The 16612-nt window shown below is 52.3% G+C and overlaps 1 protein-coding gene across 1 annotated transcript in view; it reads left to right on the plus strand.

The window, feature by feature from the left end:
- The first annotated feature begins 1849 nt into the window (after positions 1-1849).
- JPH3 (junctophilin 3) overlaps positions 1850-16612 on the plus strand; it is a 55130-nt gene continuing 40367 nt past the window's right edge. The window contains exon 1 of the mRNA XM_064671003.1: positions 1850-2507. Within this exon, the coding sequence (XP_064527073.1) occupies positions 2126-2507 (382 nt within the window). The 5' untranslated portion in view covers positions 1850-2125. The remainder of the gene's footprint in view (positions 2508-16612) is intronic.

Below are 16612 nucleotides of genomic sequence, written 5' to 3' on the forward strand. Positions count from 1 at the left end.
CCACCCACTCTGGTTGCATCTTTTCCCTCCAGCTCCAAGAGAGAGGACGGTTTTCTTCCAGAGGAGGGTGGTGATGTGTTTCCATGGATGGACAAGAACATGCATCGATAGAGAAAAAAAACAACTAAGTGGGAAGACACAGCCTGAAACTTCCTCCTGGGTGGGCAACGTGGCAGGGACTGAGCACAACAAGCCCTTCCAGGGGGGATGCACAGCCTAAATCCCGTGGGTTTCCATTGTATGGTTTATTTTTTGTCTTGGAGTCCTGACCGAGCTGGGTCTGGAATCCAAGTCTTGGCTCAAAACGAGCACTCCAGTAACACTGGTGGAGATGTCAGGATGCAAATCTGAGCCGGTGTGTGATTTTTGGGAAGAGCTGTGTTTTCATACATCACCCAGATTTTGCTTTATAAGCACTTGTGAGCATCTTTTTAATTATTCTCCAACAGAGCTCCCCCTTTAATATTTGTGTACTAATACAGGGGTGTATTAACACAAACAGATAGGTGTGTCAGGCACAGGGACCTGCACAGACACCCCGATGCTGCAAATATTGGGCACGTTTAGAGCCGAGGGGATGCACCACCGGACCAAGACCCCGCGAAACGCCACTGCCTGGGGAGGATTCCACATCTCCAGCGATCCCAGGGAAAAAAAATAAATATCTGCAGACTAGACCGGTGAGGGCCTCCCGGTGGACTGGGAGGACCCCGCTGGGATGCTGTGCTGGAGGGAGGGGACCAAGGTGCGCCGCAGCCCCGCTGGATGGGGATAGAGCCCAGACCGCTGCCATAAATCCCGAGCGCTGCCATCCCCCCCGGAGCGACAGCACGGCCTTTTCATGAATAAATAATCCGTGTTGCAGTTGCGGTGTGCCGGACCCGGCTCGGAGCAGAGTCTGCCCGGAGACCTGGCGGTGGCGGAACGAGGCGTTTGGCCCTTTCCCGGTGTCCACCCACCCACCCACCCACCTGCCAACGGGGCCCCCCGGCTCTGGCGGGGGATGTCGGCCCCTCGTCGGCCCCTCGTCGCAGCGGGAGAGAGGCGGGAGCGGGGCGGGGGAGAGACGAAGGGATAAAAAAAAAATCCAGGAGCATCCCGCGAGTCTGCGGGGGGCTAGGGCCCTGCTGGGGTGGGAGGCGAAGGCGACGCAGTTCCTGTCTCTTTAAATCCACTCTGAGCCCGGCGCCGGGAGCTGAGGCAGAGCAGAAAGCCCAGGATCCTGCTCATTAATAAGCGGGATTTATCCCCGTAGGGAGCCGGGAAGGAGCGGTGGGGGGAGGCCGCGGGGCGAGCCGAGGCCCCTTTGCAACCCCGCAGCCCCTCGCCCCGGCATCCAGCCTCGCCGCGAGCATCCTCCGGCCGGGATGCGGGATCCGCCGGGCGCGGCGAGCGGGTCCCCCCGGGAGTGAGGTTTGCGGCGGGGGAGCGGCGCGGGGGAGGCGGCCGGGGGAGGGTGTGCGGGGCGCGGGGCGTGCGCGGTGCGGGAGCGGCCGGGGAGCCGTGCGGGAGGGCGGCGGAGGAGGCACCGCATTGCTGCTGCTGCTGCTGCCGCTGCCGAGCCCCGCGATGCCGCCGCGCCCGCCGCTGCCCCCGGCCCTGCGCCCCAGCCAGCCCGGCCGGCGGCGGGGGGCTCCGTGGGGGCTCTGAGCATCCCCCCCTCCGGGGCTGCCCAGCGCTCGCTTTTTTCCTTTTTTTTTTTTTTTTTTTTTTTTTTATTCCCTTCTCTTGGCATTTGGCCTCTTTTTTTTTTTTTCCTTTCCTCCTTTTCCCCCACCCCCGTTCCCTGCCTTGGATGGTTTTTAGGTGGAGTCGTTTGCACCAAAACCCAATAGCTGCTGCTGTTCTTGCTGCTATTTTTTTTTTTTTTTTAATGATCCTGTTTCCACAGCAGGGGAAGAGAGAACTGATCCTCAACATACTCCCAGAGAATGAATAATCACAAGAAACTGGCTTAAGCAGCTCCCTGGATCTGGTGCATGATTTCGATTGAGTTTGATTTGGTTTAATTTTTTTATTTTTGTTTATATTTTTTTCCCCAAGTCATCGTTCGTGTTTTATTTTCTGCATTTCTTCCTATTTTTTTTTTTCACCTTTTGGGAGATTTGCAAACCGAATTACATGCATGTCCAGTGGGGGAAGGTTTAATTTTGACGATGGAGGGTCGTACTGTGGAGGCTGGGAGGACGGAAAGGCTCATGGCCATGGAATCTGTACCGGCCCGAAGGGTCAAGGTGAATATTCGGGCTCCTGGAGTCACGGCTTTGAGGTGCTGGGGGTCTACACTTGGCCCAGTGGCAACACTTACCAGGGCACCTGGGCGCAGGGCAAGCGCCATGGCATTGGCATGGAGAGCAAAGGGAAGTGGGTGTACAAAGGAGAGTGGACCCATGGATTTAAGGGACGGTACGGGGTCCGAGAATGCACTGGAAACGGGGCCAAGTACGAAGGCACCTGGAGCAATGGATTACAGGATGGCTACGGGACAGAGACCTACTCGGATGGAGGTAGGTGCCCATTGATCCCTTCCTGGGGTGGTGATGGGGTACAAACCTCCAAACAGGGACCCTGGGTTTAGGTTGGAGTCTGTGAGTTTGCAACCTGCTGGTTTGGAGCGAGGGATGCTCCCACCCCGCAGGAAATGAGGAACCAGCCCAGCGTGGCACCAGCCCAGCTCTTTGCCACAGGTAGCCCCATATGTCCAGCGGGTCTCTGGGCACTAGGTCCTCCCCCCTTCCTGTCCTCAACCAGGTTTTTGGGGAGGGGAATTGGCTGTGCTGGTGGAGGGATGCCCAGCTCTGGCCCAGAGGGGTCAGAGGATGGGGTGGGCCAAGCCTTGGGGAGACAACCCAAGTTGCACATGGCAGTTCTGACTGCACCACTGGAACCTGTAGGATTTGCATGGATGCAGCGCGGGGAAGGATGGAGGCGAACTGTGTCTGGGGGATCCAGGGCAGATGGGGGCAGCTCTAGTGCTGCCACTGCTTCCAACTAGGGGCCTGGGTGTTTGCACGTCCCCCAGCCCCTCCAAAGGCAGTCCCACACTTAATAATACCAGGGAAAAGACTTTAATTCAGACAAGAGTCTTACATTCCTAGTTTACGGCTTAATGCTTAGCGTAGGGGCTCAGAGGGATCACCAGAGCTATTCTCTGCCGTCAACACGGCTTAACGAGATGCTGAGGGGAAACTGGGATTAGATAAAAAACAAGAAAACCCAATTGGAGTGATCAAACCCCCAAAAAATTGCTGGACTAACAAGCTTTAAGGCTGAACTGGGAGAAACAGCTGGTGCTGTGCTGTAAGTGGCTGTATCATCCTCTCTCATGGTTTGTGGCTACTTCCATCGGAATTGCCTCCATAATCCAAGGCAGGCCTACCTGCCGGCAGCCAGAGGCATCCAGCACCACTGCCCCCTTGTTTTCCTGGGAACTGTGGCCATCCAAAGCAGGCTCATGGATTATTTTTAAGATGTTTTGGTTTTCCATACTGCTCCGTTGAGGAAATTGCAGTCTTGGTGAGCTCCATCACAGCCCTTCCTGAAAGGTGCTGCAAGACCTTTCTCTGGAAAACCCAGTTTGCTGCCTTGTGGTTGTACAGGGAGGAGAGGTTAAACCTCACCTGCAGCTGCTTTTTCATGCTCTAGAAGGGAGAGGCGCAACCATCTCCGGATTTTTAATGATAATTTTGTGCTGGTGGCTTTGTCCTAAAGGAAAATAGAGCTGCAACCTTTTGTTTCAGCTGCATGGAATGCTGCTGGGGTCTGATCTGGAATCTAGCGGGTGTGTGTTTGGAAGCCATCAATAAATCCCAGCAGTCCTTCAGTCGAGGATAAAGCTTGGGCAGGGAATAATTGCAGTCTCCCACGTTCAAGGTGGTCAGGAGGGGATGTGGGGGGGTTTCTGCGTGCTCCCAACGTGGGTGCTGTCTCCTCCTGGCACCCAGCCCTTGCCTGGGAGGTTTGTGGGAGGACAAACAGAAGTCTGGACAAACTACAGGTCTCTGAGGGCTGCGTGTTGCAGGGCTGGCCCTGTCCTCGGCCACGCACATGCCCCCACCCTGCTGCGCTCCCCATCCTCTACAGGGCAGTGTTTTTAGGGAGGAACATGGGGAGCATCCCACACTAGGGTGGCTAAGCAGCAATTTCAGTGTTTTCTGAGAACCTACCAGAAGGAAAGAGCTTTTTCTTCCATCTTGTCCAGCCAGCCCGCCTTCCCGGGGTTTGGGGACCGATATCATGTGTTTGTGATTTCAGGAGGAGGGAAGAGGATCAGTGTGGGGAAAGGGCACGGTGTCTGTGGCAAAATGGTCCTCATGGGACTCTCAAACCCTCTGAGGAGGAAGGGATGCTGTGCTGGGGAAATGCAAAGCGATAGGACCTGTGGACACCCCAGCAGGCTCTTCCACACCAGGTTCCCTCATCCCAGTTGGGCCAGAACCCAGCTGGAATGTCACTTCCACCAACTCAACTCCAAGCACCGAGAAGCCATATCCCTTTCCTGGTTGCCTGGCTCCATTCTGGGTAGAAAACACCAAAGTTGGGTATCTCCAGCCTTTTGAGCACCAAACCTCACTGAACTTTGTGTGTTTGGGTCCCAGAGGCCACTGAGTGCGGGAGCAGTGCTGGGTGGCACCAGGGAGGCAACTGTTGGGAAGGATGTTTCTCATTAATCTCTTCAAGTTATTACCTCCATCAAACTGAAGTATCCAAGAATCCTCGCCCCAGCATCTGTCACTTGCCACCCACAGATAAATATTCATCCCTTGCACATTATTTTTTTTTAGCTCCTCAGCCATGGCTGAGGGGCTGGATCCCCAAATGCGCAGCAAGGCTCGGGAAGTGAGATGCCCCAGAATCCATGGATTCACTCCAATTTTACCATTCCCTCGCACAACAGTGGGTAAGGGAACATCTCCAGCGCTATCTTGGCAAGCAATATTTTTGATGAGCACGTGTTGATGTGTTGGGGGGAGGGGACGGCACGCAGTGGCCTGGGCCACGTTGTCACCCCCTCTGTCCCCTGGGCGCTGTCCCCCGCCCCGCCGGGCCCTCGCACTGCCCCACACACCCCCAGGCAGCGCTTCCCCCAGGCACAGCTTGCAGCTCTCACACCTCCCACGCCACATGCCGGGCACACACACGCCTCTCCTCCCCACACCACGCCGCCGCCTCGCCCCCCGCTCCCCTTCCCACACACACGTGGTCAGCCCCCAGCGCTCCCTGACCCCTGCACACGCCAGGGGAATGCAAACCGTGTTCCCTGAGCTGTGTGGATTCATGTCCATCAACACAGACCTATTGCAGAGCCCACGTAAGCAAACAGAGCCCTGCTGCTCTCCCAGAAGCCCACGCTTTGCCAAATCTCCCCGGCACGCCTGACCCACGGCCCCGCACCTGTGGCACTGTCCTGTTGTTCCCTGTACACACTCACCCCCTCGGACCTCCCCAAACCACAACACTGCTGACATGTCCTTATCTTTTTTGCCAAAAAATCCCTGCCACCTTCTGCCCCCTCCAGAAGCACCCTGATATTACATAAACCAGGCTCCCGAGGATTGCTTCAGTTGGATGCTGGAGTTGCACCGCTCGTTTGCTGGGTCTGATTCATCCCAGCTCCAGAGTGGGAGCAGGATTGCTCCCTTTCTTCAGGTGGAAGGGGCTGCATCCACCTGGATCAGCCTGGATCAGATGTGAGCTGGAGCTGCTCCCAGTAGCTCTGGTGGAACCTCTCAGGGGCAGAGGGTTGGAGACCCTCTTTCGAGCAGGTCTGGAGATCTGGAGACGTCTCAGTTGGTACTTTCTGTACCTCCTCGGACACTTTGGGAATGCTCAGTAATTTCACCCTGGGGACAGTTGGAGTTGTAGCTACAGGCTTCCCATGGGAATCCTTGGGCTCTGCGTTGAGTTTGGGTTTAGCTGCTGAAACCATGGTTGTGGGGGTGGATGAAGGAAGAAGCCCCAAATCAGCATTTTGCCCTTTCCATCCCTGCCAACGCTGTTTTTATCTTCCCTCCACCTCTTCCCAGAGGAGCAGCTGGGATCCAAGACTGGACAGGGGCTTGGGGAGGGGACTAGCCCCCTTCCAGGTGCTCGGTGCCCAGCAGCCCTGCTGCCGCCCCTCTCCCAATCCGAATCTCACATGCTCCCCAAATCCTTGTTCCTCGGGAGGGCTACCCCGAAAGGGCCGGGTGGTCGCACCGTGGTGTTCATCTTGTGTAATGCTCTGTGCCCACTCACCTCAGTGAATCATCCCTTTGATAGGTGAGGGAAATATAATTAGTGTTTGCATTGTTAGCGCCGCCTGAGTAGGCAAGTGGGTTTTCTTGGCCCGGGCTGGGAAATTTTCCTGCGCTGGGGAGAGGGAAGGGGAGCAGTGGGAGCCACTGGGTGGGTCCCTCCCAGCCTGTCTCGCCCGGGCAGGAGCCGTGGTGGCTCCATGTCCCACTTTCCCACCCCTGCAGTGGCACCAGTGACACCTCTCTTAGCAGGTGCACCAGGAGCTACCAACCAAATGGCTTTGGGATAGTTGAGGAGGTGGAAAACATGAAACACTTTGCAAAAGCAGATCCCTTGCCAGTGTAAAGGGCTGCTCCGGGGGGATGAACTGGGAATGCTGCGTCTGGGAAGGGGCCACAGCCCCTCACCTGAGCTGAGATGTGGTTTGGGAGGAACCACCACCAGCCAGTGCTGCAGGGTTGGAACAAGATGATCTTTAAGGTCCCTTCCAACCCAAACCAATCTGGGATTCCATGATCCAGTGCCACCATGGCAGCGGTCTCGTCCCTCTCACCATACCGGCGTTTTCCTGGGTTCCTGTGCAGGGAACCAGCAAGCAAGGGCAAATTTCCATAAGGATCTATTCATAGCACGGATGTCAGAATTACCTTAAAAGTACCAGCTCTTCTCTTGTTTTGCTGTCGGGAAGGAATTGTTGATGCACTTCAAATAGTGGGCGGAAACAAGCAAATACAAGTGTGCCCTGATCCTCGATCCCGGTTCCTGCAGGATCCAGACACAGCTGTAGCTGGTCCTATCAACCCCCTCAGAACTTGAAAATTAATTAAAAAAACTCAGAACTTTGTTGATGAAGCATCTGGCTGTCTAGATTTGGTACAGAAGCTGCCCACAGTGGTTCTAGGAGGGCAAATCTGGAGACATCGGACCTGCCGAGCACAGAAAAATGAATCAAAATACTAAATGAAGATTCTGACCAGCCTCATTAAAAAGAAATGATATGAACTCATGGTAATTACTTATCTCACTGGAACATGCTGCTTAGTTTCAGGTACAGCTCAGGACAGAGGAAGAAGGATTTTGACCCCAGGGAAAAGTACATGAGATAGAAATTGCCAGACAGGCTTCAGACCCTCACTCCATCTTCCCAAGTATTTTATCCAGCACCAGGGGATGGTGAATGACCCCAGCTTTGGGAACCCCCTCAGACACCTTTCCCTGACCCATAATAGAGGGGAACTTAAGTCCTGAAGCACAGTTTTCATATAATTTCACTGGGGTGGGTTTCTCATGGCTTTTCATGCAAATCTCAGGATATTTGCATGTGATTTGATATCCCATGGGGCTCCTCGTGGTTGGGTGACATCTGCTCCTGGAGCTGAACATTTTTTATTTTTTTTTTTTCCTTAGAAGCTCCAGCTTGTGGAATCATGTGATTTTGCAAGATTTTCAGCTTTGGTTTCGAAGCAAGGTTTCCACCCAGGCTATTGCAGAAAAGTCATTCTTACAGGCTTGGGAACCAGCAGCCGAGAGCTAAAAATGCCTCCTGTTTAAAAATGCCTCGATTTTAAAATGAACCTGATGAATTTTGAATGCTTTGAGTCAGGTAATGCTGACGTAGATGAATGAGCTGTATTAATGTAGGCATGACTTGAAGATAGAGGAGCTGGGCAGGATGAGGTTGGTGATGGTCTTTTAGGGGGCAGTGCTGTGGTTTAGCATCTGTCTTGTGAATTTTGGCAGTTGTTGCCTGTTTGGGGTCTGGTTTTAGCATTGATTGAAATCCTGACCAAGAAAGGATTTTTTTGCAGGAGTTTGCAGTAGTTACAGGGGAGTCTTGATGCTAATTTACCATGCAAAAAAGCTGTTTAATTTACAATTAAAGCATTTTTAACAAAAAAAAAAAAAAAAAAAAAGAAAAAAGGGGAGCTTGGAGAAAACAAAACACTGGAATGGCAAGTGTTTATATTTTGATGTTGATACTGGATTTTAAAAGACGGATTATGGCCTTTGAATCAAAAATCTCTAAAATTGCAATTGATACATGAGCATTCCCTTAGAACAGCCACTCCTTTCTCAATATTATTCCCTGAAGAGGTTCCACTTACTCTCAGAGTACAGCAGAGCATCATGAATTTTCATGAATGAGTGAACAGCCAGAGCAAGGTCCCTTATTTTGCTGATTTTCACACCAAAATGATCACTATAAAGGTATTATTTCCTGCTCAGGGCATCACTTTGGGTCTGCAAGGTGTTTCCCTGGACTGAATAAGGGTTTGGAAGTGTCCAAGGCCAGGTTGGACAGGGCTTGGAGCAACCTGGTCTAGTGGAAGGTGTCCCTGCCCGTGGCAGGGGGTTGGAACGAGATGAACTTTAAGGTCCTTCCAACCCAAACCATTCTGTAATTTGATGGTTTGTTTCACAGGAAATAAATAAACTCTGCTCTTGCCTTATCCCATCCTGTGCCATCCCTGGTGCAGCCTTCTATCCTGATCCATGGGGATATCAGCCTCATCCCATCCAGCTGAGCATCTCCCACACCTCGGGAGGGATGCAGCCCCCAAAACACAGTGCTGGCACTCAGCACCTTTAGGGAGAGCTGGAGGATCAGCCCTTCCTCCTATGAGCTCTGCTGAGGAATGGGGTGAGATCTTGGAGTTTGCAGTAAGGATTAGAGCCCAGGAGGATTAAGGAAACAAGCATTAGCCTGATTTCACTCTGCTCTGTGAGAGGAGCACATTAACCTTAATAAAGGTGCTGAGCAATATCTTAATGTGTTTTTCCTTCCTTGTGATCCTGATTTTCACCCCAGTCAGCGGCTGAATCCATAAGGATTCAGCTGCCCTGGGAAGAACTGTGGGCCCCGTGTCACCAGGGGAAGATGCTTCCTTGACTTTCCCTGTTTGGCAAACCCAGTGCTTCCCACTCCCAGGACAATTAGAAATGTCTTTCTTTAGTTCATTCCTTTTAAAAGCTGTATTTTCCCTGACTTCAGGACCAGGTGTTTTAAGACAAATTACAACTGGCCTGAGAGGCATTCTGAACTCATCAGAATTAGTAATGCTGAGATTTGATTGTCAGTATAGTGATTTGAAGCCTTTCCCTGAATTCTGGCTGGAAAAGGCACTTACTAAGAGTCTTGGGGAAGCAGGAGATGCACAAGCAATGAGAGAGAAGAGGGAGGGAATGCTCAGGACAGACTTGTGTTTTCCTGGAGAAAAACTGAGTTGTTCCCCCTTGAAGCAAATACCCAAAGACGTGAATTTCCATATGAAATTTTTCTGGAGTGACTTCTCCTTAATATTATAAAGGCATGTATTCCTCACTGAGCAGTCCCTGTGGAAAATGGTTTAATTTCTGCAGCCAGAGTTATCTTCAGAGGTAGGACATCATCTCTGGGGCCTTGCCCCATTCCCTGCCCTGCTGTGGATGTGCTGTATGCTCTGCAAAGCCACTCTGTGCCCTCAGCACAAGGCAAACACCTTGTTCTGTTGGAGCAGCTCATCCTGCACCTCTCTCTGTGCCTCAGTTTCCCACCTGTAAGTGCAAATTCCAGCAGTTTCTGCAATATTGTGATGCATGTTAGTGTTGGCCAGTGAGGGAAGAGAATTCATTCTGCTGGTTGAAAAGTACCTTTGGGGCAGGAATGATGGCAATGAGAATATAAAGGTCTCCCCACGTTTGGGATGGGGCTCATATCCCCCAGTTCTCACCACAGGTGAACCTGTGATTTTCAGGTGATTTTCCCTGTAGAGAACAGCTGAGCAATCCCTGTTCTGTGCTATTTCAGCCAGAGATACTTTATGTTGTTATTTGCATCCACAGAGGAGGAGGAGGCAGATTCCCTGGCTGAGGAGAGGGAGGCTGTATAAATCCATCTCCTCCCTGCAGCCCCCGGCTCTTGCTCCTGAAGAGGTTCTGGCTCTGCCAGGGTCAGCCCTGCTCCCACCCCTACCACTCTGGACCAGAGCTCTTTCCTACTGTGCATCATCCAAACCCACCTCCAGTGCTTGGTTCCTTTAGATGGTGGCTCCCTGCTTTTAAAGTACAAGCCGACTGTGCTGATATGAGCTGCAGACTTGTAATACTTTATTATTTACTGAGCCCCAAAACAGACCAAATTCTACCCAGCACCCAGGCAGGAACACAGCAGCCCATGGCAACTCTGCTCTCATCCTCTTCTCCTCTCCCTTCCCCTCCATCCCTCCATCCTCCCTCTGGGTGCCCAGACCTCTCTGTGCCCACCGTGTCTGTATGTACCCAGCATTAGCACTATGACTAACATCTATCACGTGTTCCTGCCTGCAGATTATATTTGCATACTCAAAAATCCATACTTTATTTCTTCCCCTGTGTAAGCAGTTACCAGAGCATATTTTTGGCAAATTAGCAGCCACAGCAGAAGCATCTGACTGTGTTTTTAGCATGGCTTGGTGATGGTCAGAGGCACGGAAAGCCTTGGCAGGGTTGGAGGGGGGATAATTTGCCGTATCCATGCGGTGTTGCACACGGGAACCATCAGTGATTCCCACCTTTCATGGTGGGCAAAGCAGGTGGGAAGTCCCAGCCATCCATGTCATGCCTGTGTGGGATTTAGGTGAGCCTTTGGGGGATGAGACCAGCAGCTGGGGACAGGACAGGGAATGGAAGTCACCCAGCACAACACCTTGTCCTGCTGCCAGGAGGGATAGGGCAGGAAGGGTGGCTCCTGGGGTGTCGTGGCAGAGAACATCCCCATGTCCACACAGTGACCAGTGGGCCAAGGAAGGGGATTCTCCCTCTCTGCTCTGCTCTGGTGAGACCCCACCTGCAGTGCTGCCTCCAGCTCTGAGGTCCCCAATGTAAAAAGGATATGGAGCTGCTGGAGCAAATCCAGAGAAGGCCACAGAGATGCTCTGAGGGCTGAGCCCCTCTTCCATGGAGATAGGCTGGGAGAGCTGGGGGTGTTCACCTGGAGAAGAAAAGGCTCCACTAGGGAGACCTTAGAGCCCCTTCCAGTGCCTAAAGGGGCTCCAAGAGAGCTGGAGAGGGACTTTGGACAAGGGCCTGGAGGGGCAGGACAAGGGGGAATGGCTTCCCACTGCCATGGCAGGGTTAGATCGGATGTTGGGAAGGAATTCTTCCCTGTGAGGGGTGAGGCCCTGGCACAGGTTGCCCAGAGAAGCTGTGGCTGCCCCATCCCTGGAAGTGTTCAGGGCCAGGTTGGACGGGGCTTGGAGCAACCTGGGCTAGTGGAAGGTGTCCCTGCCCATGGCAGGGGATGGAACTGAATGATCTTTAAGCTCCCTTCCAACCCAAACCATTCTGGGATTCTATGATCCTATCCTTGGGAGGACCCATACAGTAAGGTAGAACATTTGGGGGGCACATTTTTCCCAGTGATCCCCCTGGCTGTTGCACATCAGCCGGGGTGGCCAGTGAGGATATCCCCATCACACACCACCAGGACTGAGGCTAAGTGAACATCCTCCAGTCCTCTCTTTTCTCCCATAGATCTCTCTTGCATAGGTGTTTTTGAGGTGTGAAACTTGATCTGTGTGTGAATCCTCCTGGGCCTTTCTGATATCGAGTAGCTGGAAAGGGATATCTGTAAAACTCACTCTTTTAGTCGGAATTCAAGAGCCCGGCCTAATTATTGCCATCGGACATCTTTAATTAATATGCTGCAGAGGTCGGAGATAAGAGGGGGGCTGAGCATACCAGGAAGGATCTGTTGCAAGATAAACTAGCAATTTGTAAAACCCAGTTACTTTGACTTGGTTTGGAAAAGTGGATGGGCACTCTGGACCTCTCGGACCTCCTTCCTGGATTTTGCTGAGCGGGGAAAGTGAGCTGGGAGGTTTGGATTGCTGCTCTTGCCCAACACAGTCACCACACCAGGAGGATCTGGCTGTACCTCAAGGATGGGACAGAAAAGCTGTCCTTTGGATCCTGCTGCTCCCATGTTCCAAGCCTGGGGAGCTGCTCCCAAGTCACCGGTTATTTTATTATTGTTCCAGTTAACCTGGAAATACACAAGGTATTGACCCACGATGGTGGGTTGTGTTTGTTTGTTTAACTCAGTGTTAGCGATGGATAGGGAGTATTTTCTAAACATTTGACTCTTTCTGAGGTCATGTTGTGATAATAACATGTGTGTGTCCTTCGGCCTCAAAGTGCTTTACAACATCCTGAATTGCTGCTGGAATGTCTCCACACGAGAAACTGGAGGCAGGGCAGGTCTGTGCAAACCTCCCCACGCGCTCTACTCCGTGTGTTTGCCAAAGGCTTCGTCATGCAGGACATGGAACCAGCTATCTTGGTTTGGGAAAAGCCTGGGAACAGCCTTCAGTCCGTAAAGCTTCTACTTAATGGTGTTCCTGGAGTGGGGCCAGAGGGCTCAGCAACCTACAAAATGCCAAATCTTGGGTGTGGGGAGAGGGTGGAAAGAAAACACAGTCATTCCAACCCCAAAAATCCTGGGTTTTTTTCTCTTTCTAACACCATAAGGAAGTTGGGCTGAGTTTATATCCAAGTGCATGATCCCACCTTGTGCCAAGCGAAGCCCCACGTGCATGAGCAGCCCATCATCCTCCCTTTGGGCTTCCCCCCATAACATTCAAAATCCAGCTATTCCTGTGGCCTGCCCTAAGGGAGCCCCTGGGGCTGCTTATTTTTGTGGAAGCAGAATTTCCCTGGGCATCACTGTTGGTCTTTGCCATGTTTCTCTAAGCAGGAGAGGACTTGGAGTCCAGACAGCCCCTCAGTTTGGGGCAGCAAGCAGCAAAGCTGAGTGCTTCCCACCTTCTGGCATTGCTCACTGGCACCTGCTGAGTGCAGCCAGAAAGGCTGCAGTGCCAGAAGGGGCATTTTCCAGGTGTTTCAGGTCTCTCCATCATTCTCAGGTGCAAAAGGCACCTGGAATGGAGACAAATGGCATCAGTGAAGTGACTCTTCCTCGTGCCCGAGGTTCCGGCCCCGGGTGCTCCGTGGGCCAAGGGTGAGCCATGGCTTGGTGGCCTCTTCCCAGCTGTGGTCTAGACAGACCTTGTCTGGAAGAGTGAGCAGCTCAGTTCCCTCCATGACCCTGGACCCACATGATCCCGGCCACAGTGCCTGTACCCAGGGGGATGAACTGGAGATGGGGATTGGTCCTCTACTCCCCAGGAAAATCCCCAAAATCTGTTTGGCAAAGCCAAGGAAATGAATGGAATCACGTCATTCTTCCTGGTACCTGTGACATCTCTGATCCTCCCAGAGCACTTTGAAAATAGGAGGTAATTAGTGTTCCCAGACCCAGCTGAATTGCTGGAGTGCCGCTGCCTTATCCCTGTTTCCAGCAGGGAATGTGGAGGCGCAGAGGTTGCACTCAGGATTTCACTGTTGGCTTTGAGCAGAGTCCTGCTCCTCTCCCCATATCTGAAAGGTGCAAACTGGGCCAGCCCTGATTTCAGGGATTTTGGCATGATGGGGACAACAGGAGCTGCCCTGCAGACTCTCTGCTCTCTTCCCAGAATGGATTTTATCCAAATGCTGAGGAAGTGCTGCTGCTTGTCATTGCTCAAAACATACAATCTTCTGCTGGGGAATCAAGAATGATGCTTTGGAGGCCAGTGACTTCCTGCTTTCTGCTTTCAGCCTGGGTGCTTCCAGCCAAGGATGGGGCTCTGCACTGTCCTCAAGGCAATGGAAATTCCTGCAGGAGTTTTAAAAGCGGTCTGGAAACAAGCCAGCCTTGCTCCAAGGGGAGTGAGCCAAAAAAAACCCAAACTCAGGCTTAGGAATACAAGTGAACGGGGCCAACAGCATTGTCCATTTCTTGTCTCCATGTTTCCATCCCATCCCAACTTTTCCTGTCTTTCCCATGAACCTGTTCCTTTTCTTATGCTTCATATGTTATTTCTGAAGAAGGAATATTCTCTCCAATCCATCTTTTGGGATGACTCCAGTTATTTCCTCCTAACCTCAGGTTGTGCCCTCTCCTTAGCTCTTTTTGGCATGGACGTGGCCTCTTCCTCATCCTTCTTGGCATCACCTTTATCTTGGCCAAATCCCACTGGAGTGGTGACACCAGGGTGATTTGGAATCTTCCCTGGGGTGGGAAGAGTGGTGAGCAAGATCACAACCTGCTTATTCTCTCGTGCTCTGATTTTACTGCAAAAATCCCATTCCCAGGGCAGGATCTGACCCTCTTTTCAGCAGGATTGTGGGGGTGGCTGCCCAGTACTCTCCTATCTGCTCTTGTCTGTGACTTAAACCCACAGATGCTGCCCTGGCCACCTAATGGATGCTGCATTTTCTCAGTGCAATCACTCCATTAATCTCATGCAACTAATGCTTTGGGAAGTGTTTTGCAAATATTGATGGTCAGGAAAGAGCTACAATTCAGACATGGCAGCTGCTTCGGTTGTATTGCCCTAGTAAGTCATGAATCACTGAGCTCAGGAGGATTTTGTGGCTGCCCCATCCCTGGAAGTGTCCAAGGCCAGGTTGGATGGGGCTTAGAGCAACCTGATCTAGTGGAAGGTGTGCCTGCCCATGGCAGGGGTTGGAAAGAGATGAGCTTTAGGGTCCTTTCCAACACAAATAGTTCCATGATTCTGTGATGATTTTCTTTCCTTTTCAAGACTTTCTTGGCTGCTCTTTGTCCTTCTTCCTCAGTGCAGAAGGGCCATGCAGAATTGGGATGGGTATTTGTGGTATCTTAGAGGCATTCATAAGAGTGACCTGCATGGCTGAGGGAAGAGTTTGGGACCTTTTCCTCCCCAGCAATTCTCCATCATGATGGCTTTTCCTCTTTCCTGGCTTGGGCAATACAATCAGCTTGTGGCCAGGATTGCCTTGGCTCTCTCCCTGCTTCCCATCCCAATGGAGGCATGTTCCCTGACTCATTCTATCACTCCCAGCCCCATCCTGTGGTCCCCACTGTGCCACCTTCCCACTGCACACTCCCTTTTCAACTCCTGAGCTCTGAAACTTGGGATAGCTATAGCCAGTCCATCCTGGCATGTGAAGTGGAAAATCATAAAATCCTGTTTCCTCTGCAGGGAGAAAGAGTCTCCCAGCTCCTTGTGAGATTAAACCTTGTGCAGTATCTGCAAATGTTGGGAGCAGAGGTTAAGCTGAGCAGGGCAAGGGGAGGAGGTGGCAGCGCTTAGCAATGTAGATCAGATGGCTCTGAAACCTCCCGACATCCACGGCCAAATCCTGGGATATTTAGGGGTTTAAAACAGAATGAAGTCAGAGGAAGGAAGTAGTACTGTTGGGTAAGGAAGGACGGATTAACTCAGCTCCCTGAAGGAAGCTCTTTGATCTGCTTGTGGCCATGGAGGTGCCCAGATGTCTTGGTGGCCCTCTGAGACAATCCCTGGAGATATTCTGTATGCTGCCTCCAACAGGGAAGCAGCAAGGAAAGCAATTACATCCATAAAAACAGTTAGGTTTCAGATTTTGCTCTCTGCTGGGAGTTGCTCCATGGTGGTGAGGGGAGAATCAGGATGGACTGGCTGGATGGGATGGCTCCTTGCATCCTCTGCTTGGAAAAATCAGCCTTGCTGAGGAGATGCAGAGCCTGCTCCTGGCAGCCATGCAATTCCAGCAGTACATTTTAAGGGCACACAGGGATGAGCTTCCTGGGCTCCTCAGCCTGACTGGGGACATGCACAGGCTGCAACTGGAACCTGCTGGGACCAATTTGTGCCTCTGCTCTGGCCGGGCCACGCTGTCACGATCCATCCTGGAGCACCTTGTTCTGCTCTTTGCCTGTCCCTCAGCTTTCCAGCACAGGGCTGTGCTTGCTTTATGGTGCTTCAGCTTAATCCAGGGAGTTTTTTCCAGCTGCAGATTTGCCAGGAGATGAGGAGGTCAAGAGACGTGCCTGGAGACAGGGATCAAGTCCAGGGATTCAACCAAGGGAAAGGGAAGACTTGGGCAGGACAGGCTCTGATGAATCCCATTCAGGACCTTTTCTCCCTTTCCCCTTCCCCATACTGGCATTTTTCCTTGAAATGCATTGAATCCATCTCCAGGGGAAACAGGAGGCTGAGCACAGTGTGAGAACATCCCAAGCCATCTTGGAAGCTCCTTTGCAGAGTACTCGGAGTGTTGAGGGTAATTTCTCTCACCCAGTTGCTGCCCATCACCCCAGCAGGTTGTCCTGCCAAGATGCTCTGGGATGGAGCCAGAAAGGGCAGTGAGATGGTGCCAGGTCCCTGGGGAATGCATGGACAGCTTGGTGGGCTCTCTCCTGCCACAGCCACCATTCCAGGCTGCCACTGGGCATGGGGCGAGCCATGGGGGTATGGCACCAGCTGTTCCCTGTTCTTGTGGACACCAAGGTGGACTGCAGTGGGACAAGCCAGGCTCACAGCTCCAACCCAACCACAGGACATGTCTGATG

The sequence above is a fragment of the Pseudopipra pipra genome, chromosome 14 (assembly GCF_036250125.1).
Source record: "Pseudopipra pipra isolate bDixPip1 chromosome 14, bDixPip1.hap1, whole genome shotgun sequence".
Lineage (NCBI taxonomy): Eukaryota > Metazoa > Chordata > Aves > Passeriformes > Pipridae > Pseudopipra > Pseudopipra pipra.